We start from the raw sequence: 27,617 nt of genomic DNA, 5'->3' as shown, positions 1-27,617 counted from the left end.
TTTCTTGACCAAAGCGCCGATGTTTATTATAAGATATTTCATTATTAATCCATGGATGTATCCGACTACACGGATAATACAGCAATTATAAAGAGCACACCAACTTTATAGACAACTCCGGTCAACCGAAGCATTCCGTTCAATACAAATCAATCGAACTTTCTTGATAATCCACTCTCTTCCCAGTTCCCACCATCCCAAAATAAGAAAAAGGTAGTGTCATTGAACGAACGTCGATCGTTTTGAAGTCGTGGAAACTCCACTGGTTTGATGGACCTCCTTCGTGGTTCGGCCGCTGCATCGCTTCAATCCCAGAAGACTCGAACGCACCATGCGAACTCCTTCATGGTTCTTCCGCTGTCAATATTTCCAGATTTCCAGCCCAATCTGGCAGCACCGGCTGAGTTACGTTTCGGCCAGTGTTGCCAGATTGGGTGGGAAATCGTGCCTAATGTGGCCAAACTGAAGCATTACTTCCATCCAACACGACTCGAATGCACCATGCGCAGCTAGTCGGATAGCCGGAGAGGTGGCTCGTTGTCTTGGGACCAAACCGTAGCTTGTTGTTGACTTATTGCTTAAAAACAAACATGAGCATGCGCCCGAGTGGATGGATGTCTCCGTAAAACCGGGAAGAAATCGCGGTAAGTCTTTAGTTTGGATTAGCCGGTCGGCTAGCTAGCTTGCTTACCATATACATACAGGGTACTAGCATTATGCTATCTGGAGCTACATCGTAATTTGTATAGTTCATAGTGAGACACTAACTTCTAATATCAAAACATGTAACGATGCCTCATGTAGTTACAGTTAATACCTAGGCAAACTTATTAAGTTTTTAACAAATACTGATTTACTAACTGTTAAGTTATGCTTTGTACAGTAAATATGGAGGGACAGTTAATTGAATACCAGTACATCCTGAGAGACATTTATTAAGTTATTACCAGTTCATCCTGAGAGAGACAGTTATTGGGTTATTACCAGTACATTTTGAGGCAGTTATTAAGTTATTACCAGGACATTCTGAGAATGACAGTTTCTTTAATACCGGTACATTCTGAGAGAGACAGTGATTAAGTTATTACCATTACATTGAATACATTCTGAGAGGGAGTGATTAGTTAATTACCAGTACACTTCAAACTGAAGGAGGGTTATGACCAATGCAATCTGAGAGAGACAGTTATTAAGTTTTTAACAGTGAAAAGACAAAGTAATTCAGTTTACCATCAGTTATTTAAAGTAAGTACTGAATTATTAATCTAAGAACAGTAAATACTAACGTATTATTCAACTTACTTCAAGTAAAACTGAGCGTGACGGTTATTATGATATTTACAGTAAACACTGATAGACTGTTATTTTAGGTTAGCTACAGTGAATACTGAATGAGCAACAGAGGTTATAGTATATATGTTTGTATTTAGTAGAGTTTTCGTATTATAGTAATCTATTCTCTCTCTCCAGTGTCTGTCATGCTCACTCCACAAACCTCCCAGATGGACGGGGCTCCCCCCCTCCCCGCCCCTCCCCTCTCCTCTCCGGGTCGTGGATGGGACCTCGGAGCACCCTGGCTGGTCAGGGACCATAATATCACTCAACGTGACCATGACGAGGCCAGTCATCACCTTTACGTTAGAGAAGAAGTCATTCATCAACGTCAGGACTGTGTCGGTCGTCACCTGGACGTTGTGGGTCATCACCATCAGAACGATGTGGGTCATCACCGTGACATCGACGTGGGTCATCACCGTGACAACAATGTCGGTCATCACGCTGACAACGATTCGCGTCATCACTGTGACGATGTCAGTCAGCAACATGAAAACAATCTAGGAGTCACGCCCCCAAACTCCACCAGACCACCCCTCCAGGACAGGCGGCCTGGCCTGTCGGAGGAGCAGCAGCTCCTCCCCCTCAGTCTCCTTAAGGAGGCGCTGGCGCCCCTCTGTCTCCGTCTGGCTGCTGTGGAGGCCGGGCTCGAACGCTTGTGGCTCCACCTGCCTCTGCTAGTCATGCAAAGGGGTGGGATTATGCTGGATGAGGGCGGGGCCATGTCAGGGGGCATGGCCAGGAAGAATAGAACCAAAGGTGAGCAGAATGAAATGTGTTATCGGAGAGAACTCCAAATTATTTTAGAAAGTTAAAATGTTTTTGCCCTTTGCGGTGGTCGTCATAGAATAGCACCTGTGTGTTTTCTCTCTGTGTGCAGTTTTATAGAACCATCCTTAACATTTTATCATCATTTTAAGTAGCCCCGAGCTTTGTCTTGAAGCTCTGCGGTAACCGTGTCTTTTACACTCAAGCTCTGTCCTAACCATTTCGGACATGAACCAATAAGTGGAGCCGAAAGCGACAGGTCCATGCGGCATTTGCGTGTTATTGATATTTTGAAGCCGCCCAACTTGTTTTTGGAATATTAACCGTAATATATATCATTTGGGCGTTTGTGAAGAGCGCTGGCGGTGCGCAATATTGACATTGCCATTAAATCTACATCAATGCACGGGTTACGATGCAAAAAAGTACATCAACACAATTAAATACAAAGTCTAGTCAGAGCTCCATGGTGACTACTGCCAGCTTTAGAACATGCCCCACGTGTGACTCGCGTGGTCCCTGAGGCGACCAGGTGGTCCCTGACCAGGTGGTCCCTGAGGCGACCAGGGTGTCCCTGACCAGATGGTCCCTGAGGCGACCAGATGGTCCCTGAGGCGACCAGGTGGTCCTTGACCAGGTGGTGCCGGGGGGCGACCAGGTGGTCCCTGACCAGGTGGTGCCGGGGGGGGGGGGCAGGTGGTGCCGGGGGGGCGACCAGGTGGTGCCCACAGGTTCCGTGTTGGGTAACCTAGAAGGTAGTTTGTGCACAATGCTCGTAGAGCTTTACATTTATAGAGATGAAAATGTAAACTTTTGTCAATGTGCTTTCGTCAGGAAGTATGAAATTGGTGGAATAAACACAGTTGAGAGGGATTGACAGGTTTAGCGATTAGATAAATAGTGGAATAGAGAGATGGAGGAGTTGATAGAAACTTGGAGGGAGGGTTAGATACGTAGTATCTATATACGCCTTTGATACGTATGTATCAAAGAATATAGCTGGATGGAGATAGATGGGAGGAGAAATATGGAGGGACAGATTTAGACGTATATGGGAGGTCATATAGAGATGTATCAAGGGAGAGAGATATCGAGGGGACAAAGATATGGAGGGATGAATAAAGAAACATTGAGATATGAATAGAGCTTTGAGGAAGGGCCACAGTGACAGAGATATGGAGGGAATGATAGAGGCATATGGGGGTTGATATAGGGATATGGAGAGGGATATAACAACAGAAACTGCTCACGCCTTTGTAGCAGAATGGTAGCATTGTTACACGCCTCTGTTGTAATTTAGATGAAATTATGTTACCTTTGCGCAAGAATCACTGCAGTTTGAAAAATGCCTAATAGTCTAATTGGCCATTTTTGCCAATCCTTTGATTAAACAAGCTGTGCCGCTCCTGATCCGCTGAGAGGCTTGATCCACCGTGCACATTGTTCAGTGGCCAGCACGGAATAAAACCTTCACCCGGTTCACCGTCTCCGTGAGAGCTTTGTGTGTAGCTCACATCAAAGGAATCTTGGCTACAATCTGGGGCTGAACTGTTTGGGCAAATCATCGAATTGGATTATTTCGACCAATATTGCGATTGCGATTTAGTCAGCGATTTTTGTTTTTAAAGTTCCTCATGTTCTGTATCATTCACTCAACAAGAAATAAATCATTATATAATATGACCAACACAACATTGTAAGCAGTCAACATATTACTGCTTTTTCCTTTAGGCCAGGCCTATTTGTTGAGATAAATTGATGCATGAGTTGATAATATAAAATCTTTAACCAACTATTGAAGCCTGATTATTATTATTTTTTTATCACAGCCGTTGCGATTTACAAATTGCTCTCTATTACATCGCTATTTCAGTTTTAATTCAATTAATCGTTCAGCCCTACTCCAAGCCAATGTTTACTTGCACTGCGTTACGGGAATATAGGTTGCTTTTAACATGCAGGTGTGCAGTTGATACATGGTTGTGATAACACACCCATGTATCATCCACATGGTTATCGCTCACAGCAACTTAAAGGGGACATATTATACCACCAGGTGAGAGTGTGATTAGCCTTACAAGCCGTTTCGAAAATCTGCCCCATATGACATCACGAGTGGGCGTGTCAGGAGGGGTGAAGTAAACGTTGCTCATCTGTCCAGCACAGATCTAGGTGGACACGCCCACTAGTGATGTCATGGGGCAGATTTTCGAAACTGCTTGCAAGGCTTATCGGCTCGCACACTAATCCCGCACCTGGTGGTATAATATGTCCCCTTTAAGGATATTTTCATTTTGGCTAGTTTGCGTCATTGAGTATGAGCATTATAAGATTTGCCACACACCCTGATGTTATACTATGTGTTCTGCATACATTTCTGAGAGGCTCACCTGCTCAGACCGACCTCCCCTCACCCCCACGCACCGTGGCGTTGGAGTACCCTCTAAGTGTTGCCATACCTTTTTGTGATGTCAAGGTGCATCGACAAAAAAGCACTGTTCTCTGTTATTTTACTAACAGTGACAAAAAAGCAAGGATTACTATGATGAAGATCATCGGAGACGTATTAAATGTTTAAAGCGTGACTTCATGTTCACTAGCACTGTAACACTGTAACAATGTCCTCTTCTGTGTGTTCTGACCAAAGGGGCGGCACCATGCACGGAGACCACGGCCCCCGTCTCCTCCACCAGGACCTGTGTGTCGCCTCTATTGAAACCAACGCCCTCCCGCCTGACCTGCAGGACGCGCCGAGAAACGGCAACGCCCTGCCTCACAACGGGAGGGCCCTCCAACCTGACCTCTATTTTGCCCCCGGCAACAGTAACACCCTCCTTAGCTACAGGAGCACCTTCCCACCTGACCCGGGCATTGTCCCTAGCAACAGGAACTCAAACCCTATCAATGGGAATGCCCTCCCACATGACTAGTCCATTGCCCCTTAGCACAAGAACACCCTCCCTAGCAACGGTAACGCCTTCTCACCTGAACTGTAAATCGCCCATAGCAACAGAAGTGCCCCTTTTAGCACCTAGATTGCCCTCCCTAACAACAGGAACGCCTTCAATAGCGACGGGGAGGCCCCACCTAGCAGTGGGGTGTCCCTCCATCCTAGTCTGCAGGTCGCCGCTAGCAACGGGTGCTGTGACGACTCAGAGAGCAGGTTCCAGCACCATGGGGGAGGAGCTTAAGTCCACTGCGCTGGAAGGGGAGGTGCCCGCTAAAGGGAAGAGGAGGTGGTCTTTGAACGGGGGACATTTTCAATTGAAAAAGACTGCTGGTGGCGGCAGCAAGCCGATGTCAGGAGAAAAAGGAGGTGGGTCCTCAGGACAGCGGAAGGAGCTAAAGGGATTTAAGAAAAGAAGAGTCTGCAGGGACATTCCCAATTCCTGTCCCACTGCTTCAGGGGTAACGTCCAATGCGACCATCGTCCAATCACAGTGTTCTATTCCACCTCTCCATCAATCAAGTAATATGCTGTTGCCATGCGGCCAATCTCGGCTCCCCCTCTCGCACTGCTTAGACAAATCAGTGAGCTCTCGCGTCCCTGGCCGTTCGTGGCCCAACGGTGCCACTCATAACGTCCTGTTTGTTGGAGACTATCCACTATGCCAAACATGTCCAACAGACCCTACGGCACAGTCTGACCAATCACAAGACATCTTGTGCAGCCATTCAGTCAGTTACTCCGCACCACTTCCTTGCCAATCTGAGACCTCTTCGCCACCTCCCGGCCAATCAGAGACCTCCACACCATCTACAAGCCAATCAGGGACTCCCATCTCCTGTTTGTTCTGGTCAGGCTCCCCCACAGACCAATCAGGATGCTGCTTCTTTTCCCTCCGCTCACCACAGGGCCGATCACTAACCGCCCTCCGAATCAACTCACCTCATGTCTCCATGACGACAGGCCTTCGGCTCCGCCCTCTTCATGCTCTTGTCCACCTCTCGCCCGTTGCCATAGAGACAGCAAGGCTTTGTCTCCTAGCAACAGCGGGCCAATGGCCTCCAGAACGCCCGCTGAGAGACCGGACAGCCCCGCCCGGTCTGGGGAACGACCACAGGTACTGTCCATCTCCCTCTGCCGGTCGGTCTTTATGAAGGACATCGATGCTCATGTCAGTATTCATCATGTGTTTGATTTATTTCTGATCTTTCTAGTTATGGAAAACCTTTGGCCCCCAAGTGCAGCTCTGTAAGGTCAGTCACGTATCTCACAAACAGAATAATTAGTTTCAATATTTAGTAAAAATGTCAAACGTAACAATACCGCTGATATGACTCCAGGTCCCTCTCCAGATGTTCCCGTCGGCTGAAGAGGCCCGGGGCTCACGGCTCATTGGCCGACGGAGCGGCCAGCAGCACGGCTTCAAGCCAATCACCGGCTCCCACTGCCGCAGAGCACCAACGGAAGACTGGACCACGGAAGACCGGACAGGTCACGCTTGACCTGGACCTAAAGGTCCGGATCAAGCGTGTATCTGAAATCCCAATCAGGAAGTCGATGCCCAAACGAGACGCTGAGCTGACGCCCATGGGCCTCCCCCGACCCAAGAGGTGAGAGGACCCAAGAGGGTATAGGGGCCTCCTAAACCCAAGAGGTGAGAGGACCCAAGAGGGTATAGGGGCCTCCTAAACCCTAGGGGTGAGATGACCCTAGAGGGTATAGGGGCCTCCCCCGACCCAAGAGGTGAGAGGACCCTAGAGGGTATACGGGCCTCCTAAACCCTAGGGGTGAGAGGACCCTAGAGGGTATAGGGGCCTCCCCCGACCCAAGAGGTGAGAGGACCCTAGAGGGTATAGGGGCCTCCTAAACCCTAGGGGTGAGAGGACCCTAGAGGGTATAGGGGCCTCCTGAACCCTAGTGGTGAGAGGACCCTAGAGGGTATAGGGGCCTCCTAAACCCTAGGGGTAAGAGGACCCTAGAGGGTATAGGGGCCTCCTGAACCCTAGGGGTGAGAGGACCCTAGAGGGTATAGGGGCCTCCTGAACCCTAGGGGTGAGGACCCTAGAGGGTATAGGGGCCTCCCCCGACCCAAGAGGTGAGAGGACCCTAGAGGGTACAGGGGCCTCCTAAACCCTAGGGGTGAGAGGACCCTAGAGGTTAGAGGTGAGGGGACCCTAGAGGTTACAGGGCCCCTGACTAACTATAATTATTTCAAATAGGTTATAAAATGTTGGTGTAACATGGTGAGGTCAGGGGTCGTTGCCCTAGGGACCTTTTCTGACAAGCCAATGGCGACTGATTATTTTTCTATTCCTCTTCAGACTAAAGAAGAAAGAGTTTAGCCTGGAGGAGATTTACACCAATCAGAACTATCGGTCGCCTAGCAACAACAGGTACACACTCATCTACACCCACCACAACCGCCAAAGGTGCCTCTAGAGGGAGGAGCTCTCACAGGCCTCTCCTGCTCTGTCCTCTCACATCACAGCTCAGCACCCTTAAAAGAGCAATATTTAGTATTATCATATCTTATTTGTTTTAACATTTTATTATGTAATTACGATTTGATACTATTATGATTTTCTAATTATATTATTAGTGCAGTATGATGATTATCATTATTATCTTTCTTTTAATTACAACGCATTTCTATAAATTATGATCATTAATATTTGATGGAGCTTGGAGACAAAATTATGTATTTTTAATTTCATATTTTTATGATATATTGTTATTTTGGGCTGGGCCTGAATATTCAGATATTAGTTTGTTAGGCAGGAATTATATGAAAATAATCATATTTCATAGGAATCATAATCATATTTTCTTAATGCATATGCATATTTGCAAAAGTTTGGTTATATTATGCACAAATACGAATACTTTGCTGAAAGGTGAGAGGAGAGATAGTCCAGAGACAGAGTGTGAGGGAGGGTGAGAGTGGGAGAGAAACAAGGTGGTATCAACAACAGTTGAGGTTTAGACTCCTCTGTTTGGATGTTGACGTCACAGTACCAGTGGGGTCCTCTTCAGGTCCTCTTCAGGTCCATAGGAAGTGATCTGAGTGTATGAAACTATGTTTAATATTATTATTGGTATTTTTTCATAGCTTGAAGACTATATTACAATCATTTTATATTTTTTACATATAATTTAATTATATACTGTTATTAATATTTGTATTATTTATATTATATTTGTATTCTTGCTTTGAGACTTTATTATATTAACCATTTGCAACACATTTATTATTTATTATTATTGAATCTTAGCTTGGAGACCATATTATATTAACTATTTGTAACGCATATTTATTATATATGATTATTAAATCTTAGCTTGGAGACTATATTCGAGGAGCCACGGGAGCGAGGTGGGCGTGTCCTCTGCATGGCTCACCAAAAGAGGCCACGCCTCTTAGACTTTAGCCATGCCCCCAGGCCGAGAAGACGTCGCCTTGGACCAGGTGATCTATCAACCTAACCTCCTGCCTACCCCTCTCCTTCTCTTTCGCTCTGTCTTTCTTTCTGTCTTCTATCTATTTATCTATTTATCTATCTATCCCTATATAATATTTTGGGCTGGGCCCAAATAGTCAAGTAACCAAATTATGCTGTGTTAGTTTTGTGTGCGGATATAAAATCCCTATTCAAACCTTTGGTAGCACTAGTTTCCTGTGTGGGAACCTGACAGAGATGGACTTTAAACTGGGAGGTTCTAATAATAATCGTTAATCAAATGTTCTGGGGTTCTCCCCAGGGTTCAGTATTCCATGGCTCCCAATAATCTGTTGGAGCCATAGATTTGGCTATTTGGCCGCAAATTCAATGTTTAAATATGGTCAAAAGATGCCAAAATGCTCGACCTTCTTAAAATAACAGGTTTGTTATTTGATAAACACCAGCAGAACAGGTAGTGGTGTATTTTCCTTGGCTATCCGTCATCCACAATAGCGCCGGTGTGAGTTGTCCACAGGGATTAGTCCTATGGTGCCATTTCCTCAACACTTTGCACAATGTTCACACAACTTTATTTTCCTTGCAGTCATCGGAGTAGCCTACTCTTATCCTATGGTCTTCTGAAGTTTCTAGGCTACACTGAAGCTCTGCCATGACCCATGAGGCTTCTAGTAATTACAAATGTGTGATTAGTGCCTTCTCCTGTTACTATTGGCAACATTTTTGGTTTTACTCATTAAACATTTATAATAAAGAACTCAAACTACACACACAAATTGCACTTATTTATAGGCTTATTTTTTAAAAAGTGAAGACACGTGATGAGGTAACAGAAACTAAACTGAATGGTATCCATTATTAAGGGCGGTATTCCTTCAACAGTGACCTTTCATGTCCACATAAACAAACTGGAAATTTGAGTATCTTACCTTTCAGTTACTATCATATCAATCAAACCATAGATATGTTAATGTGTTAACTGTTAACAAGGGAAAGATAAAGGATAATTTCATCAATGAACTTTTTGTTTATAAAAATATAGTCGCGTCATAAAGTCGCGTGGGTCGTAATCAGTGTTGGGGAGTATCGGAATACATGTACCGGCGTTACGTATTCAGAATACAAATTATAGCTAACTGTATTCGTTACAGTTACAATTTAAATTATTGGTATTTTGAATACAGTTACATTGTTGAAATCAATGGATTAAATGACGATACTTCTGTTTCAGCAGTTTATTCGTGCTTTCACACCAACAGCATTTAGTGCGCACTAAACGAGTTTGGTCCCTTGGTTCGTTACGTTTGCGTTGGTGTAAATGCAACCACCTCACTTTGATGCGAACCAGTGAACCTCATTTTGTCAGCCGACCGAGACCTCCCTGAACAGCTGGTCTCGGTTTGCTTCCAAACGAACCCTGGTACGGTTTGCTTGAGATGTGAAAGCAAACGCACCTCGTCCGATCCAGTTCTACAAAGCATAATTATGCCTCTTTGGACGTAACAGGCACCCGCTCAGCCGCACGCATTATTGGAATTATTGTTTGATTAGCGGTAACTCCAAGACTAGCAGCAAATTGTCGGGCCGTTTGGGAATTTGGACAGACACCCACATAAAACGTATGCTGGAAAACACACGCTGATGCATTCAACACATTCAGCACCAGGATGAGTCTGTCTCACACAGTTTATCTATCGATAGTGTGCGTCTCTATCTCCCTATGTCTATCTTTCTTTGTCTCTATCTCGTTATCACTATCTTTCTAGCTGTATCTTTCTATCGCTCTGTTTCTAGCTCCCTCTATTATTTATGTTTCTGCCGCTGACCTCTCAAATCCTTCTCGGTCTCTCAACCTTATCTCTCTCTCTCTGTCCCTCTCTCAGCTGGAAGTGGACTCATCTCCACGGCTCTGCTGACGTCATCCATGCGCTCGTCAGCAGTGACTCGCAGGCGTTGCCGTGCCAACGGGGGCCTGACTGGCGATGAGGAGGAGGATGCTGATGTGAGGCTGGTGGAGCGACTGAGCGCACTCGAGGACTTTCTATCTCGCAGCGGATTGGATTAGCTGTGATTGGATGAGGTGTGATTTGATGAGATGAGATGGGATTTTACAAATTGTGATTTCTCTCCAAGACATATTCATTTAATTAAATGTTTTATTTATTATAATTGGATTGGTGTCTATCTTTTTACAGAATATGTGATTACTAACGGTTTTCTGTTCTTGCCAATTTTAAATGATGAAAGAAAATGCAATGTTGTTCTAGACTTTTCATATTTTAAGTTGTTAAACATCGAAGTTTGGAATATGGTATCAAGTTTTCACATAATCGTGTTAATTGTTTTCTTTTGAAGGTGCAGTAGGTATTAAGTGAGTTGTAACGAAAGAGAGCTGAAGAGAGCATCATTTAGAAATTAAAATACCGAAAGAAGTCCCCTCCTTCTCTTCTCCTTGTTGCAAGTGTTGCAATTCACATAGCTGTGATTGACATGCAGGATGGATTATCTTAACCAATCAGGAAATGGATGACCTTATAGATCAGAAATGATCTGGAAGCTTTTTAGTGCAGGCGCATGAACTCGAAACAGGTATTCTTACAGAGAAGGCCAGGCCATTTGTAACAATTTGCACAAAAATCATAGCTCAGATAGTGTGTGAAAACGGCCAACGGCCACGGCCAGATGGCCTAGTGTGAGTGCACCCTTCACACTGGCAGATTTGAGCACGGTTAGGTGTGAAAACGGCCAAGGCCACGGCCAGATGGCCTAGTGTGAGTGCACCCTTAAAACGTTCCTACAGCACCTTTTTAAAGGTACAATATGTAACCTAAACATCAAGCCGTTCAATTAGAAGTACAGTCCCAATTCATCCTATTTGAGCTCACGCCGATTGCAAGGTGGTGTGTTCAGGGACACTGAACACACAAGAGCAAGACGAGCCAAGCGCTACATTATTCTTTGACAATGACAAGCAACGACGAGTCCTACACTGGAAGGTGATCCGCTAATGGATACGTGTTTCATTTATTTATTGTTTGCAAATTATAAACCAGTTTATGTGGCATCCGTCTTGAAAACCTTCTCGGCTTCTAAGTTGTCTCCATCTGTCAAATGTGTTGTCAAGCTGTTGTCATGGGGCTTCTTGGAAAGAGGCCGAGTCTTTTTAGGTGTGGTAGATTCCAGTATAGTCTCAGTTGATCCAGTTGGAAAAGCCAGTACTTGGATTTACATGTTTCCTTTATCTCTGATGCATATCATGGTCATTGTATGATGGAGTACAGTACATTTGTAACATATAGCTCCTTTAACAAATAATATATTTTTATAATTAACTAAAAGAAGGATCTGTGATTTTTTAATAGCATATACTTTTTTTTATAATTGTATATAAAGATTTGGAAATACGTTTTTTACATGCATACACATTTTGATTAATTGTAAATGTTTATTGTTTAACAATGAATTATAGTTGCTGTTGAGAACACTACTGAAGTCAGGGTTGTAGTAAACCATAAAGAGTACAATTCTGTGACCAGATTTTGTAGAAATTTATAAAATAAAATAATATATCAGAGATTGTTGAATTACTGTATAATCCCATGAAAATCTGAATGGTTGTGTTTTCAAAACCTTAGAATGAGCCTTTATACACGGGGAACTGGTCTTCTACCAAGGATTGTGCAACACCATGTTTCTACTGTACTCTGACAATGACCGCGTGTTGGAAGTAGGCTACCTCCTAGCCCCTGACATGCCAACATAGTCCACCATAGATCTCCTAAATTGAGAGAGGTCGGGGTATTCAGTTGGTCGCAATTTACGACCTTACTGGTCGCTGCCACTGAGGCCTGCACCCTGCAGCCATACTTAAAAAAAAAAAACGAACTAGTTAACAATGTTAACCAACACTCATTTGTACATTTGCTAGAGACGAGGTGTTTGAACTGGTATGACTGGTTACTGCATTCTAAATATCTATTTGCATAGATCTCCATCGAGAAAGATTTTATATTACAGTGTGATAGGATAGGAATGTAGTCAGTCTTGTGTGATGAAAAACATTTTGTCGGGTTTTCGCCAATAAAAGTTTTCTAATAAAATATCGACAACTTCTTCCCTTCTTCTTGCTCCGGGAACCGTGTACTGGGACTACACCGAGCTCCTAGGAAGAAAGGCTGCGACTGGATAGTCACAAAATGATGTCCTATGTCCTTTCCTAACCTCTTTTCCTTGGCCTCGATGGAAAACATCTTGATGGGAAGCAAAATTACAACCCAAAACGTACTACCGGTAATAAGCATGAACAAACAAGTCTCACACAAAAATGTAGCATAACTAAGTTGGTCCACACGGGGGAAATCAAAGTTTTTTCACCTAGGGACTCCATTCCAATGTTCAGATTAGCTTGGAATCGCACTTCCTTTCAGATTTTGTTTTTTACAATGGAAGTCAATTGGCAGAGGGCGAAGCCGTCCGCCCATTCTCCGACACCTCAACTACTTCAGACTTCGTAACTTGGTAAATTCTCAACCATTGACTTCCGTACAAATGTTTAACAAATCAACACAAAATATGTCATAAAAGATAATTGATATAATTTATACATTTTTCAGAATCACAGTTTAACGGCTTCGTATATTTTCCATTGATCTCATTGATTTACGGTGACTTTACTCTAGAACAGACACAACGCAGCGATATCAGTAGTGAGGAGTTCTAACTGGAAAGACGGTGAAATCCGCAAGTTGCTGATAATGTGAGAGAGAAGGTGACGCAGTCACCTTCTCTCTCAGGGGTGATGGGGAAAGATGGTGCGATCTACGAAAGACGCAGGACGGGGAAAGATGGTGCGATCTACGAAAGACGCAGAGGAACATTTCTTTCGAGGCTTTTGTTGGGTTAAAAAACAAGTGGTCAGTAGCCTAAATAGTTAATCGCATTTGTAGTCTACACTCAGCTGTGAAGTCATTCTTGCATTCAGTTGCCTCCATTCATAATTTTTTTTTAACATTTGTGAGCATGCAAATTATTCTAAAGACGTCTAGCCCGCGCCGTGACGAACGGGGGATTTTAACATGATTTTACCCCCTCAGTTTCACGTTAGCATGGTAAAATGTGCATTTGTTGTGTGCATACAATTTGGGCTGTCTTTGAAAAAAAATTGATGGGGTTATAATTACTTTCAAAAACATCAGTCAATTTACACAACGGTGACCGCCCCCTTTTTTAACAGCTCTGGTTCCGGAAGTACATTTCCCATTCATTTTCACCATTTACTTTTTGTAAAATTGTTTTATAAAAACTTTTAAGCCTGGAACCAAGCCATCGTTCATCGAGGTAGTCGTGAGCATGAAACGTTTGATTTGTGGCAAAAATGAATTTGGAAAACAGAAAAGAAAAAGGTACAAGACTGAATGCATTATTTTTTGGAATGAGTGCAAGAACTACTCATCCCATAAACCATTGTTCGCAATGGTTACAACCCAATCATTTAGCGGGTTTCTTAAATCTCGTAACCTTTGTTATTATATTGTTGTTTTTTATTGTCATATTTTCTATGTGGATGTATGTTTGGTCTATGTAGTGTTTCATAGAAGTGTATAGCATTGTCTTCGACATGGTACGTTTCCGACTGCAGTCACAGCGTAATAACGTTACTCATGTGAATTCAGTCTTGTATTCATTCAACATTATGTATTCTGCTTTTATGCTACCAAAATTACCAAAGTGCTATATCATATATTTAAATATTTTTTTAACATGTACAGCCAATTTCCTCTACAGCTCTTGCAACTCTCTAACCTTCCATTAATCAAAGGGAAATCATGGTTGCTTTGCTAAGCAATCTATTTCAGTGGTAGCTGTCCGACGACTTGCCTTTCGAGGGTAAACGTTTCCCTGGTAACAGCAAGCTCCAATCAAAGACATGCTACACTTTAGGATTGTGGGTAGTGTAGTAGTAAGTGGTTTCAAATGACCACGTGTTTTTCTAAAACCTAGATCCTAACGTCTTTAACTTGTGGCTTATGCAGGAGCATATACCATCGTTTCACAATCTAATGTCGCGTTGTCAGTATACTTTGGATGGTTACGACATAATGGCTTTTAATCTAAATCGAATGGAGAAAATTAATGGGATTTAGTGTGGTTCCGGAAGTATTCCAATAGAAGTGATGTTGACGTTTAGATTCGACCCAATAATAAAAAAGTACACAGTAAAAATAGTAAAATTTTATATAAGATTTGAGAGTGCAAATAAAAGACTTAAAAAAATAGAAAAGGAGACAAGTCTCCTTTGAAGGTTTGTGACCGTTGTCGTCCCGTCTCACATCTTGTCCACCATCCTGCTGAACAACTGGAGGAGCTCCCTCTGATCCTCCCTCAGCGCCCTCATCTCGCTCAGGGTGTCTTCGTGCCGCCTCTGGGAAGCAGCCGTGGCAGCAGCATCTGACCTCTCAAGATAGGCCAAGAGGTCATCCTCCGTCATGTCCCTCAGGTCATTCATCCTCTTCCGGTTCCGCAACCTCAGGGTGTCAGAGGGTCCGGTGGGGGCTCGACCCGGAGGTGGCAACACTGTGGTGCTGGAAGGCCCAGCTGAGGGAGCCCCGTCTGATAACGCTGGTGAGGGAGCACCGTTGGACTGCCTCAGTGCACCGGGTATGCCTGTCACCACCCCAGCACAATCGCTCTTCACACCAGGTGGCTCCACGTCATTGTCTCCCCCAAGCAGCTCGTCCATCTCCCTGTAGAATTGGAAGCGGAAAGGCCTCTTTTCTTTCAACACGTTCTTCTGCTTGACTTTCTCATATCTCTCCACCAGCGTCAACCACTTGCGCGCCACCTTGTCGGTCTGGAAGTCCTCCTTGAACTGTCCGGCAAGCTTCCCAGTCATCTCCTCCCACAGCAGCTTCTTTGGCTTCTTGCCCAGCCTCAGCCGCCGGTTGAGGTCATCGAGGGACTTTACAGGTATCCCGCCCTCTACCTCAAGGTGGACCTTCATCAGGTGGATGAGGAAGTGTGTCTGAGCTTTGGTAAAACCCTCATTCACCGGCAGTGGTGCAGTTGGCTTGATATTGCAGGTATCTGAATCATAAAAAGGAAACATGTCAGCACAGTACTTGCAGCTCCCAGGGATAAATGACTGTTGAAGTACGCTCATGTCAACAGTGTAATGCTTCTTAAAGGGACTCTCACCTTTGTTGCATTTGAGAATTACAGCACATTCAAATCATCCCGCCTTCCTCCAATGCCCCACCCCCTAAGCGTTATTTTTTAGAGTATTGTAACGACCTCGCCGGTGACATAATGATGTCGAGTCATTAGTAGTTGAAGGTAGTTTTAATGAACCAAAACCAGGTCACTGAAACCCGTAACATTGTAACCAACGGCAGAAAACTGACACAAAACAAACCCCGGTTACCCCAGCAACCCCCAACACGGTCTCACTCGCGTGCAGGCCCCCACCCTCTTGTTCTTCCAAGGCCCTCCCCCAGCTGACCTAATGATTCGCCCCCACGCTGATTGACAAGAAGAACATTAAAATACATGCACATAGAACAACTGGCATAACGGACAACGAAATATAATGTAACACATAACACACAAAGTATTTAACTGTCCCTAGACTCCCATGGGTTATGTTTAGACTCCCATGGGTTATGTTTAGACTCCCAGGGGTCATAATATCTACCAGGGGTCTAGTAAACAAGAAATTTAGCAGGTGGCTCACTGTAATTTTATGGGCTTCGTGTGATACCGTTTGAGGCCCCATGTTGAAGGACAGTGGTCCCACTGAGTATAAGAAAGGTGTATGAGCATTACAAACAGAGTAGCGGGACAACGTCGCGTCTGAGTCCGAAACGGGTCCCCTAATCGGACTGAGTGGTGCGGTTGGTTGCCAACGGTCTAGAGGTCTCCCTGGAGCTCCAGAGTAGCGGGACAACTTGGCTTCTGAGGGTCCCCTTGTCGGACTGAATGGTGCAGTTGGTGGCCAACAGTCTGGAGGTCTTCCTGAGGCTCCAGAGGAGGGTAACTCTGTGAGTCCGAGTCCGAGATGAGTCCCCTAATCGGACTGAATGGTGCAGTTGGTGGCCAACAGTCTGGAGGTCTTCCTGAGGCTCCAGAGGAGGGTAACTCTGTGAGTCTGAGTCCGAGATGAGTCCCCTAATCGGACTGAATGGTGCAGTTTCAGTACGCCGTGGACCACTTTGGTCTGCCATCGTCAGTCGCTACGGTCGCTACTCGCTACTGTCTGCCGTGGAATCAAAACAAACCCTCTAGTTGAGGACGCGCCTTGATGACGCGGGCCCGAATGCGCCACAAGATTCAGAAGCAGACGGAAAACCTTATATATCCATGCAGCAAACAGACAGGTCTGTCGGCCAATAAGGTCATTCGGTCCGAAGAATTGTATTGGTTGAAGTTTTCACTAAATACTATGAGAGTAAAATAATTGTTTGTTTTTACTCCTGGTGGGTCTGTCTTGCATATTAGAGTGTTATTACCTTATTAATACCAATTTAACCTTATCCAAAAAAAGTGTAAAAATGCAACAAAGGTGAGAGTCCCTTTAATAACTCACCCGTGCAAGAGCAATCTGCAGGGTGTAGGTTGGTAGCCATCCCGGTGCCCTCATCCCCAATGCAGCCGTCTGTGGGCTGGTAAGGCACGGTCCTGTCCTTGTCAAGGAACGCAACCATGCTCTGGTTGAGGAAGACTAAAAAGAAAAACACGATTTATGTTACAGACTGCAACTTGTGAAGTATGCTGTGAATGAATAAACAGAACGCTCTGAGGTGAAACCCACCTTAAACTAATCTACAACCATTTATAACTTTTTCAATCTCTGTATGCTTATCCATTTTTTATTACACCACTACCAAAAAACACAAATTTTCGACAATTTCCCACCTTAAGTATAGTTTTCCAACAAAAGTAGGCTAAAAACATGTCCATCATTCTCCCTTTTTGGGAACAGTGTCAGGTCAATGTTAAATAATAATTAAAATATTTTTTTAACAGAAACGTTCAAGATATCCCATACACATTTAATTTGCACTCACAGAATTGGCGTGGCCCTAGGCAACAGACCAAATAGATTATGAAACTGAGCATCCCCACGTCATGCCCCCCCCCCCCCCCCCCCCCCATCAAACGGTTATCTCAACGGAAGCCTCATCCTTGAAAGATCACCGCGAACCATTAACATTTCAACAAAGCCATGCATTGTTATTGTTAGCTACATTAGCCTCTTAGCAAACCAGCTCGAAGTTAAAACTTTACATTGTATTGCACGCACAGCAAGACCGTGCAATACATACATGGGTGACCGGATTAAAGCAGCAATGTAATCAAGTGTGTAAGATCATTTAAAATTACATTAAAGGGACCAAAGTGGTAAAAAATACAAAGAAAATACATCATAACTTGCCGTCCAATATGGGCGCAGCCATCTTTGCTTGTATGCCGCATTCGAGTACACCGCCCGCCCGAGTTGGTTTTACGCGCGAACATGACGTAATTTCCTGGTTTGATGCGCAACAGAGTGGCGAAGTCGCGCCTTTTCCGGTCGACCCCCATGGGACCTATGAGATCGACGTAAAACATGAATGGGTTTCAATGCAGAAAAAGTAATTGTTTTCTGGTCTCAGTCTTTATATTCCCCGGATTACATATATGTTGTTTGTGGATTTAAATTATAATTTTTCATGTGTAGAGTTTGACCGTTTATTGGGCAATTGTTCAGTTAAAGGCTGTAGAGAAAACACAATGAGGAAGTGCAACTTCTGTGTTTTGGCCAACATGTTAGAAGTATAACTAGAATTGCTTTTTTCCACCTGAGAAATATTGCCAAAAATAGACCAATCTGCAGCAGATGCAGAGACACTGAATCATGCATTTATATCGTCAAGATTGGATTACTTTAATTCATTGCTCTCGGGACTACCAAACTCTACCAGGAGAAGTATACAGCTTGTACAGAATGCTGCAGCTACACTGCTGACCAGAACCTATTTTTGCCTCTTTGCACTCGCTACCAATAACTTCCAGATCGGATTTTAAAGGTTAGGTATGGGATTTGCGAAACGCCAGCAGATTTTGAAAATAAACAACTCAAATGGTCCTACCCCCTCTCCTTCAACGCTGACTCTGACTCCACCCATTCCAAGTACATGGACGCGCAATCATGCACGAGTGAACACAGATGCCGCGAGAGCGAGCCATTAGCTAGTTAGCTAGCTCCAGTAGCTACCGCAGGATAACAACAAACAGAAGCTTGCTCTGGGTCACGAGCTTTGAGTACGTGCACAAAGGGGTCGCGCGGGGAGGGGGAGTGCAGTGCGACCGTTTGATTGACATACTTACTGTCCAATGCAACTCGGTGGCTCTGGAAATCATTGGCTGGAGTTTTTCGAGCCCTGCCCGTTCCACAGATGATTGACTTGTTTAATTTTCATGTCAGTACTTCCAACTCAGTGGCTGTAAGTGGGTTATGATAAGGATTTCAAGTAATTTTGCAAAAATGGCCAAAAAAGCGAATTCCATACCCAACCTTTAAGGTATTACTGCTAACCTATAAAGCTACGGCCACACCAACCGCGTTTTGGGCGTCGAAAATCGGCATTTTTGCAGAGGTAACCATTGGTATAGAGTGGCGAAGTCACTCAACGCGTGTAACGAGTCTACGCGCCTATAGAGTGGCGAAGTCACGCCTCTTCCGGTAGGGCTCATGGGACCTATGAGATCGAAAATTATGAATGGGTGTCAATGGAGAGAAAATTATTATTTTCTGGTCCCAGTCTTTATATGCCCTGGATTACACATATGTTCTTTGTGGATTTAAATGATAATTTTTAATGCAAAGAAAACTAAAAATGTTCGTGAAGAAGTTTGATCATTTTAGGTTTTATGTGAGGCCGCTTTGTGAACTACAGCTCTTCGCTGCTCTCAACGCATATGATATACGTCACCACACCCGCCCTTGGAACTCGGCATAGAGATGGCGATCTCTCTGCCCCACTTCACCGCTTTTTCCAAGGGGAGGATAAAAGCATCGAAAGAGGTGAAAACCATTATAAATCTGGGCACGTGCAGAGTTTCAGTTATGCCGATGGGAAGATTGTCGGTCTTCTCGGTCTTTGTTCAACTAAGCAACCACAAGTCTGGGTGTTCAAGTGTCTCACTGGGTGTCCCACAGGGGTCAGTCTTGGGTCCACTCCTCTTCACCACTTACCTCCTCCCGCTGGGCACACTCCTCCGTCACCATGGGGTCCATTTTCACTGCTACGCTGACGACACACAGGTCTACATCTCCACCAAACCCACCGCTGCCATCCCCCCCACCTCCCTCATCACGTGCCTGGAAGTGATCCGGAGCTGGTTGAGCAGGAACTTCCTCAAACTCAATGGAAACAAGACCGAGGCCCTGCTCATCGGATCCAAATCCACCCTCACTAAATCACAACACACCCCAGCTCCACTCATAATTATCGATGGATTCCCAGTACCCTTCTCCTCCAAAGTCAAGAACCTCGGCGTCATCCTGGACAACACCCTCTCATTCGCACCCCATATTCACAACATCACCCGGACTGCATTCTTCCACCTCCGCAACATCGCCAGACTCCGCCCATCACTGACCCAATCCAGCACTGAAATCCTAGTTCACTCATTTGTCACATCACGCATAGACTACTGCAACGCCCTCCTCACCGGACTCCCCACCAAACTCATCAACAGACTGCAGATCATTCAGAACTCAGCCGCCCGGATCATCACCCGCACCAAATCATCTGACCACATCACCCCTGTCCTCATTCAACTTCACTGGCTCCCAGTACACTACCGTATCCAATACAAAACCCTACTCCTCACCTACAAAGCTCTCCACAACCTAGCCCCCAGTTATCTCTGCGACCTCCTCCAAGAATACACTCCCTCCCGCTCCCTCCGCTAAACCTCTGCTGGACTACTATGTATCCCCACATCACGACTCACTACAATGGGTGCCCGATCATTCAGCTGTTCAGCACCCAGGCTCTGGAACTCCCTCCCCCCACACATAAAACAGTCAGACACCATTACAACCTTCAAGTCACAACTCAAAACTCACCTGTTCAAACTCGCACACAACGTCTAACTTATCTCTGTTTTGATAGTTTTTTTTTGTTTTGTTTTTATCTTGTTTTTGTTTTATTTATTTCTTATTGCTTATGTTTATTTATTTATTTATTTTCCACAATGTCTTGTTTTTTTAAAAAAATGTATGATGACTATATTCTCTGTAAGGTGACCTTGGGTGTCTTGAAAGGCGCCTCTAAATTAAATGTATTATTATTATTATTATTCTCCACGCCAGTCGCAGGGAGCGTGACGTCACATACGAGCCGTGTAGTCTTTCTCGTTGTGTTTTCTCTACAGCCTTTATCTTAACAATTGCACAATAAACGGTCGAACTCTTTGCATGAAAAATTATCCTTTAAATCCACAAACAACATATGTGTAATCCAGGGCATATAAAGAACGGGACCAGAAAATAATTATTTTCTCTCCATTGAAACCCATTCATATTTTTCGATCTCATAGGTCCCATGAGCCCTACCGGAAGAGGCGTGACTTTGCCACTCTATAGGCGCGTAGACTCGTTACACGCGTTGAAGCGTCGCGTTAGGGGCGACCCGAAGTCACTGGGAGACAGAAGCAGAAAGAACAAAGAAGAAATGGAAGACGCACTGATTTTGGCGGTGTATGGTCAATCTGTCCTGTACGACAACACGTTGGTGTTTTACAGAGACAGAATTAAAAAGCAGCAGGCGTGGCTCGTCGTGGGCGAGGAGACGGGGATTCCTGGTAAGTTGAGTGAATCATTTGTATTTTGCTTGGCTTCAGTTATCGGTTGTGTTTACTATGATACAAGTTCGCGCCGGTTAGCGGTAGCACCAGTTAGCACTAATATAAAGTGATACTACAACAACAGACTGTCCCGCTTGTCAGGCTACACAACTTAATATGTATATTATGTTCTTGTCAGTGGAAGTATGTCGCAGGAAATGGAAGTCCCTCAGGGACAGATACATCAGGGAGAAAAGGAGTGAGAAAGAGGAGGGGAAAAAGAGCGGGTCAGCGGCAAGGACAGTGAAGAAATGGAAGTTCTTTGCGCTCCTGTCCTTCCTCGACCCCTTTGTCACAACGAGGGACACCAGCAGCAACCATCCTCGGTGGGCAGAGATAGAGGTAAAGATGGAGGATGACTGGGCTGCAGAGACTTCAGGGGAAGGAGAAGCAGATGAGGAGCGTGATGAGGTAGCAGCAGCAGCAGGGCCATCGCACAATACAGGTTTGTTGAAGTGAAAACGCGTATACAGCTTCTGCATTATGGCCACATTCTGTATTGAGAAAAGGTTCATAGTGCTGCACGATTCTGTCTCCATCTTTAATGTGCTGTAATATAGATCACTCGTATATCTTCCAAGCCAAAAAAAAAAACAAGACTTCTTTCTTAATAACAGATCAGCTGTCAGGGAATGAATCAGACCCTGACGATGTTCCTGCTGCTGCTGCTGCTACTCCTGCCCCAAGACCACGCAGCGGTATGTACAGGACAAAGTTGTATGGCTCTAATTTCAGGGGTTCAACTATGTTTATGGCTAACCGTTTAAGCTTTAACTGATATGAATACTGTTAACGGATTACTACTATAATTGACACTTCCAACCAACCACACATGCAGGTTATACAGGTGTATTGATAACGTTTTAGCTTTTCAATTGTGAAGGTAATATTGCACTAACTTACAAATGATGGTGTTTTACATTTCATACAGGGATGAAGAGGAAGAGAGCCAGTGGGGTACCATTTGGGAGCATCCCGATGCAGGAGGCCATCCTCCAGGCCCTGCAGAGGGATGGAGAGTTGTGCGCAGACGCACAGTTTTTTAACGGCCTACTTCCTTCCCTGAAGAGATTGCCACCAGACGCAAAGGAGTATGTGAAATTCCAAATTCACAAAGTCATATTTGACGCCACCCAAATCAGCCTTAATTTGGAACCTGTCTAATCCTGCTCCGGCTTATTAGCAAGAGTGATGTTGACAATCTCTTCAGGGAAAGAACTGGGCTGCTGTCACTAAAAAATAAGCTGTTTGTGAGAAAGGTAGTTGGTGAGGTAAATCCTTTCTCACAAACAGCTTTTTTAGGAAGATGTTAATGTTCTTGTGTTCTATTTTATATTTATAATACATTGTTCTATGTTGTTTTGTTAGTCGTTTTTGTAAATAAACTATTTTTAATAACTTCTCTCAATATATGATTTTAAGATCTAGCATGCACGGACACAAATACACATACATTTTGCTACTTAATATAATAATTTTAATAACAATTTAACAATTTTAATAACAATTTAATAATGAAGGAATTGCCTTTTGTTTTGTGTGGGTGGCTCTTAAAAGAGCCGTTTTGGGGTTGCTTGTGCACTGCACTAGATGTCGTCCTGCCACGAGACGGCTCCTTCTTCAGAGAAGTAGGAGGTGAAGGTCTCGCGGATCCGAATGGCCTCTCTCCCGGCGTTGTTTGCAGCCACCTTCCCCAGCCTTGGCAGAGGCTCCTCCGCACCACCCGGGATGCACTCCCTCACTGCTGCTGTTGGTGGTGCTGTTCTGTGGAGGAAATTGTGGAGCACACAGGTGGCCTTGATGCATCTCTCTGCCAGCTCCGGAAAGACCTATGACCCTCCGATAGATCCGCCACTGAGAGGAGAGGATGCCAAATGCGCTCCACCACCAACCGAGCCCGGGACAGATGCTAGTTAAAAACGCGCCGCTCTGGTGGGAGGACGCGTCCGGGGAATGACCTCCCCCATGAGGTTGGTCCGTAGCGGAAAGGCCTCGTCCGCTACAAACAAATGAGGCAGGGGTCCTCTGTGCTCAGCCCCCGGCAGTGCTCTGTCAGCAGGGAGCTTGAGATCGCCAGCGTGGAGGGCCTGACCAAACGCAGAGTTGGCCAGAATTCCTCCATCACTGGTTCTCCCGTAGCCCCCCACATCGATGACCCGGAAGCAGTAGTCTGCGTCTACAACTGCCAAGAGAACGATGGAAAACGTTCCCTTGTAGTTGACCTGCCGCTCCTCGAACCGCTCTGCAACCACTCTCCACTCCTCTGCAGTGGGCACAGCCATGAACTCCTCCACCAGGCAGTCCCAAATAGCCGTGACCACATCCGAGACGATGGAAGCCACGGTGGAGGCCCCGACCCGAAAGCTGTTGGCGATCGTTCGAAACGAATCACCACTAGCCAGGAATCTGCAACCCATGAATAATTTATTTTAGCCTTATTGATAATATCAGTTGTATACCAAATCTGTAGGCCAATTATCTCACTGCACAGGTAAATGTCTTGACTAGTGTTTACAGTGGATTTGCATCAGCTTACTTTACTTTCAAAAGCTTGACAAGGAGGTCAATGTGGAATTTACTCACATAGTATAATATGAATGAATATGTTGAGCCATGATGCATTTCTTTATTTTGTTTGTATAAAACTCTGGTGACATGCATGTATGAAGATTTGCGTTTAGGTTGAAAGACTGGGTGGAGCAATGACAGGAAAAATGAATAGCAGGTAGGTGCAATGGGGAAAGCAACTCATATCACCATCATGTCATGTCAGCACGCTTTCGTTTGCCGTGTGTTGAATTTAACTCGATGAATATTGCCTGTCATGTCACAATGGCCTATGCCACGGGTGAGCCTAGTGCACGATACTAGAATAAATGTGTCACTACTCAAATATAAACGGCGCATTGGAAATAGATGTATGCACTTTCCGATTGTATATGACTACAGAATGTGCTGATTTTGATATGAAACCTATGAAACCGCAACTTACAGGAGACAGATGGACAGGCGCCCGGCCGCTGACATGGAGCGCCTGTAGTTGGTGTCCTGACGGGAGAATCCTGGCACCAACCCGGGCTAGCAGGTCATCGAACATGGCGACAGTCAAGCGCAAATACCGCTGGAACCGGCCGTCATCCAGGCGGAGTTCCTGCAGGAGGTGGTGAAACTCACCCAGCTCTGAGCGCCTACGGATGATCTCATGCACCCAAACACGACGGCGTTTGAGTTTAATTCTCTCTTCCAACTTCCACAACACATACAGCGCAGCGACGGTGGTGAGTGACCTTCATGTTTGTGGAGCTTTGGAAAGAGAAGGAGCGGGAGAAAATGGGCGGGCTCATGACGCGTCGGGAGCTGGCCTTCTTTCACTACCGAGGGTTAAAAAGAAATCGGCTGGACAGAGAGCGTTTGCCTATCGAGCCCTCTTCCTAGGAATAGGGGATTATCACGCTTCCTGGTTCCGGTGGCGGGATTTGTCTTCGTTGTGCATGAACACTTCCGGCGCACTTCCACCATGGCTGAAACAAAGGCTAGATGTCACTGCTCTGTTCCACTTTGTACATCTAACAAACAACACCAACCCTACTTAAGTTTTCATGGATTCCCGACTGAAATGAGTCTAAGGAAGAAGTGGATTCAAGCGGTTCGCCGGGATGAAGGGCCAAACTTTAAAATAAAACAAGGTAGCACGTTTGTTTGTAGCCGGCACTTTAGTGAATCGACTACAAACGCTACAGCTAGCAACCAACCGGGGTCACACCAAGCGACTGAAAATCGGGTCTGTACCCTCCCGTTTCCAGTGGAACAACTGGGGACTGCCAAGAAGGGGGTCTGTTTATAAAAGAGCATCAACTCGCTTAGGCCATGACGTTCACCCATCCCTTCCTCTGGAGCAACCGCTGCCCTGTGAATAAGAGCCGATCCCCGGAGATCTCAGCTTCGGTGGTGATGACAGAACATGATTTCGGTTCTGCTCCTAAACCAGGTTTGTCAGTGTTTGTTAGTGTTCTGAAATATTGGCTTACTATTACCCCATACTGTTCTTAAACCACCTACCTGACAGGATGTACTACCTATGGTTTAATCACAGAATGGGCTCTTAGTAGGTTATACCGAGGAGGTCGGTCAACTTTTCAGAACTTGTGCACAAAATGTTTAGTCTTATTAATGTCCCAGCATTTGACCAAACCACAATGTGAAAAGCTTCATCACAAGTACAAATGTTGCATTTTATATCTTACTTAATTAATTGTAAAGGTAAATATTGAGCTATAAAAAGCAAAATTTAAAAGCAATATTGAGCTACAAGAGCAATTTCTTTAGAGGTCCAAACTGCTTCCAATATGCAAGTCACAAAATCTGGGTTAGATGTTTTAATTTTTTTTCCTCATCTCATACAGGTGCACTGGAGGCTGCTGCTGTACACGTACAGCAATTGGAAGAAACAGTCAAGGAGCTGATGAGAGCTGTCACAGCTGAAAGTGGTTCAAGTGCCTTTTCACAGATTCTGTGTCTCAGACGCGGACATCCTTTTTTACACCAGATTCACGTCAAGAGATGTTTTTTGTGACTTCTGGGAGGTTATTCAACCATCTGCCTCCATGTTGGTTTATTGGTCGAAAGCTCAGAAAAAGAAACAAACATTTGAACCCATTTCTCCCAGTCCAACGTGTAGACTGCAACTGGTTGAGATTTTTCTCTTCTGCTGCCGGGTTGCTGCAGGCCTGCAAGAGAAGGTGCTGGCTGACATGTTTCAGTTCAGTGTGTCCACTGTCTCCCATGTTGTTATACCGTGGGCCAACTACCGTTACCTGATCCTTGGCTCCCTCCCCATCTGGATGAGTAAACAGCAAGTCAAGAACACCATGCCAAGCTAATTTGTGCAGTACAGTCCAAATGTTCGGGTAATCATCGACTGCACCGAGGTGCAGTCGATGATTACCCGAACATCATCTTACAAGAACACAACAACCTTTAAGGCCTTGATTGGGATTGCCCCTTGTAGTGCTGTGACTTTTGTGTCAAGTCTCTTCACCGGCTCCATCTCCGACCCAGAGCTGACTGAACGAAGTGGACTGCTGGATTTACTGGAGCCAGGAGATGGCTGCATGGCAGACAAGGGTTTCACCATCGAGAAGCCACTAGCTGATCGTGGGGCAACGCTGATTATACCACCCTTCAAGATGACGGGTAGGCATGAAAGGAATGAACATTTCAAATTAAAACTTTGACCCAAATGTGACTATTAAGATATGCAGACAAATGTTTAGGATGGACTGAAGCACTCACAATAATATTACTAATTAATTTATCTCTAACCACTGCGCAGTTCACTGAAGAGGATGCTCTGAAAACACAAGCAATCGCTCGACTTCGAATCCTCGTAGAAAGAGCAATAGGCAGAGTCAAGGAATACCAGTCAATCAGCTGTGGACCGTCTGCTGTGTGATGACCAACTTCCAGGGACCACTTGATTTAAAAGGCTACATCTCTGTTGAATAGTGTTTCTACTCAAACATGTACCTATAAATATTAAATATAATATATAAATATTAAAACGAGAGGCACTGAACATTTGGAGTGGTCCCTTCATTTTTTCCGGAGCTGTAATTTTGTACACTTAAAACATTGTATATATTGAATGACATGTATGTAATTGAATGAGAAGTCTTTCATCTATAATCAATTTTAAAGTCCAGTCAGTCCATCCTGAAAGTATTCAAAATAATGTTAATATATAATGTAGTAAATTATGTACTCAGAAAAAGGGAATGAATTAAATCCTTTTATTCTTTCAGTTCCTTTATTCATTCAGTTAATTTCACATTCATTTCACTTTCTGCTGAAGATACACATTCATATATGTACCAAAGAAGTACAAGTCTACCTTATCTTTCATCTCTTATCATTTCATCCCTCCAGACTGAGCTGACGCCAAACCGACGTTAGCATAAACCAACCTACCTAGCGTAAGCTAGCTAGCAGACACTCGCATTCGTAGTCGATATATTTCTCGAAAAATAAACAATCCCTTGTCCAGTTTGGAGCGGGCTGTTATGGAGTGTTGTTCGGTAAGTCTGTGAACTTCAGAAAACGTGACTTTGGGTACATTTACCAGGGATGTCGTGAAAGTGAACTGCCGGTCCTCCATCATCAGTTCGCCAGAGTGATGAGTGATTCACCGGATGTCACAGTGCACAATGAACACCGAATGC

At 44.7% G+C, this 27,617-nt stretch overlaps 3 protein-coding genes and 1 long non-coding RNA gene across 5 annotated transcripts; 3 read left to right on the top strand and 1 right to left on the bottom strand.

The window, feature by feature from the left end:
- Positions 1-365: 365 nt before the first annotated feature.
- Positions 366-12,814, top strand: wu:fi75a02 (uncharacterized). Its single transcript, XM_056578473.1, has 8 exons — positions 366-644; positions 1,471-2,094; positions 4,751-6,167; positions 6,265-6,303; positions 6,391-6,660; positions 7,372-7,443; positions 8,389-8,516; positions 10,392-12,814. Exons 1-8 carry the CDS (start codon positions 611-613, stop codon positions 10,571-10,573), a joined length of 2,766 nt encoding a protein of 921 aa, XP_056434448.1. The 5' UTR covers positions 366-610; the 3' UTR covers positions 10,574-12,814.
- LOC130372465 (uncharacterized) lies at positions 9,999-18,025 on the bottom strand. Of its 2 annotated transcripts, none has more exons than XM_056578474.1 (3): positions 17,939-18,025; positions 17,090-17,224; positions 9,999-15,591 (listed from the first exon to the last, which is right to left on the bottom strand). In XM_056578474.1, the coding sequence occupies exons 1-3, from the start codon at positions 17,958-17,960 to the stop codon at positions 14,834-14,836; spliced, it is 915 nt and encodes a 304-aa protein (XP_056434449.1). In that variant the 5' UTR covers positions 17,961-18,025; the 3' UTR covers positions 9,999-14,833. The 2 variants fall into 2 exon arrangements, with proteins under 2 accessions (XP_056434449.1, XP_056434451.1); XM_056578476.1 differs by having other exon boundaries at positions 17,927-17,993.
- A 3,089-nt stretch (positions 18,026-21,114) lies between these two features.
- Positions 21,115-22,831, top strand: LOC130372640 (uncharacterized). The gene is made up of 4 exons (XM_056578763.1): positions 21,115-21,357; positions 21,539-21,844; positions 22,017-22,097; positions 22,331-22,831. Exons 1-4 carry the CDS (start codon positions 21,228-21,230, stop codon positions 22,561-22,563), a joined length of 750 nt encoding a protein of 249 aa, XP_056434738.1. The 5' UTR covers positions 21,115-21,227; the 3' UTR covers positions 22,564-22,831.
- Positions 22,832-24,467: 1,636 nt separating this feature from the next.
- LOC130372641 (uncharacterized) lies at positions 24,468-27,244 on the top strand. The gene is made up of 3 exons (XR_008893387.1): positions 24,468-25,387; positions 25,803-26,592; positions 26,732-27,244. It is a non-coding gene; the product is annotated as an uncharacterized LOC130372641 (long non-coding RNA).
- The last annotated feature ends 373 nt before the right edge of the window (positions 27,245-27,617 follow it).

Source organism: Gadus chalcogrammus, chromosome 19 (genome assembly GCF_026213295.1).
Source record: "Gadus chalcogrammus isolate NIFS_2021 chromosome 19, NIFS_Gcha_1.0, whole genome shotgun sequence".
Classification (NCBI taxonomy): domain Eukaryota; kingdom Metazoa; phylum Chordata; class Actinopteri; order Gadiformes; family Gadidae; genus Gadus; species Gadus chalcogrammus.
Note: the sequence above shows the minus strand (reverse complement) of the source record. Positions and strands in the feature narration are given on the sequence as shown.

Bases quoted from the DNA above. Each gene is read 5' to 3' on its own strand.
- LOC130372465 (XM_056578474.1), bottom strand. From the start codon at position 17,960: ATGGCTGCGCCCATATTGGACG. The intron at 17,225-17,938 runs GCAAGTTATGAT...TTTTCTTTTTAG, and splicing joins GGCTGCGCCCATATTGGACG to TCTTCCTCAACCAGAGCATG. The intron at 15,592-17,089 runs GTGAGTTATTAA...TTTATGATTCAG, and splicing joins TGCAGATTGCTCTTGCACGG to ATACCTGCAATATCAAGCCA.
- LOC130372640 (XM_056578763.1), top strand. From the start codon at position 21,228: ATGGAAGACGCACTGATTTTGGCGGTGTATGGTCAATCTGTCCTGTAC. The intron at 21,845-22,016 runs GTTTGTTGAAGT...TCTTAATAACAG, and splicing joins AGGGCCATCGCACAATACAG to ATCAGCTGTCAGGGAATGAA. The intron at 22,098-22,330 runs GTATGTACAGGA...CATTTCATACAG, and splicing joins TGCCCCAAGACCACGCAGCG to GGATGAAGAGGAAGAGAGCC.
- wu:fi75a02 (XM_056578473.1), top strand. From the start codon at position 611: ATGGATGTCTCCGTAAAACCGGGAAGAAATCGCG. The intron at 645-1,470 runs GTAAGTCTTTAG...CTCTCTCTCCAG, and splicing joins AAAACCGGGAAGAAATCGCG to TGTCTGTCATGCTCACTCCA. The intron at 2,095-4,750 runs GTGAGCAGAATG...TTCTGACCAAAG, and splicing joins CAGGAAGAATAGAACCAAAG to GGGCGGCACCATGCACGGAG.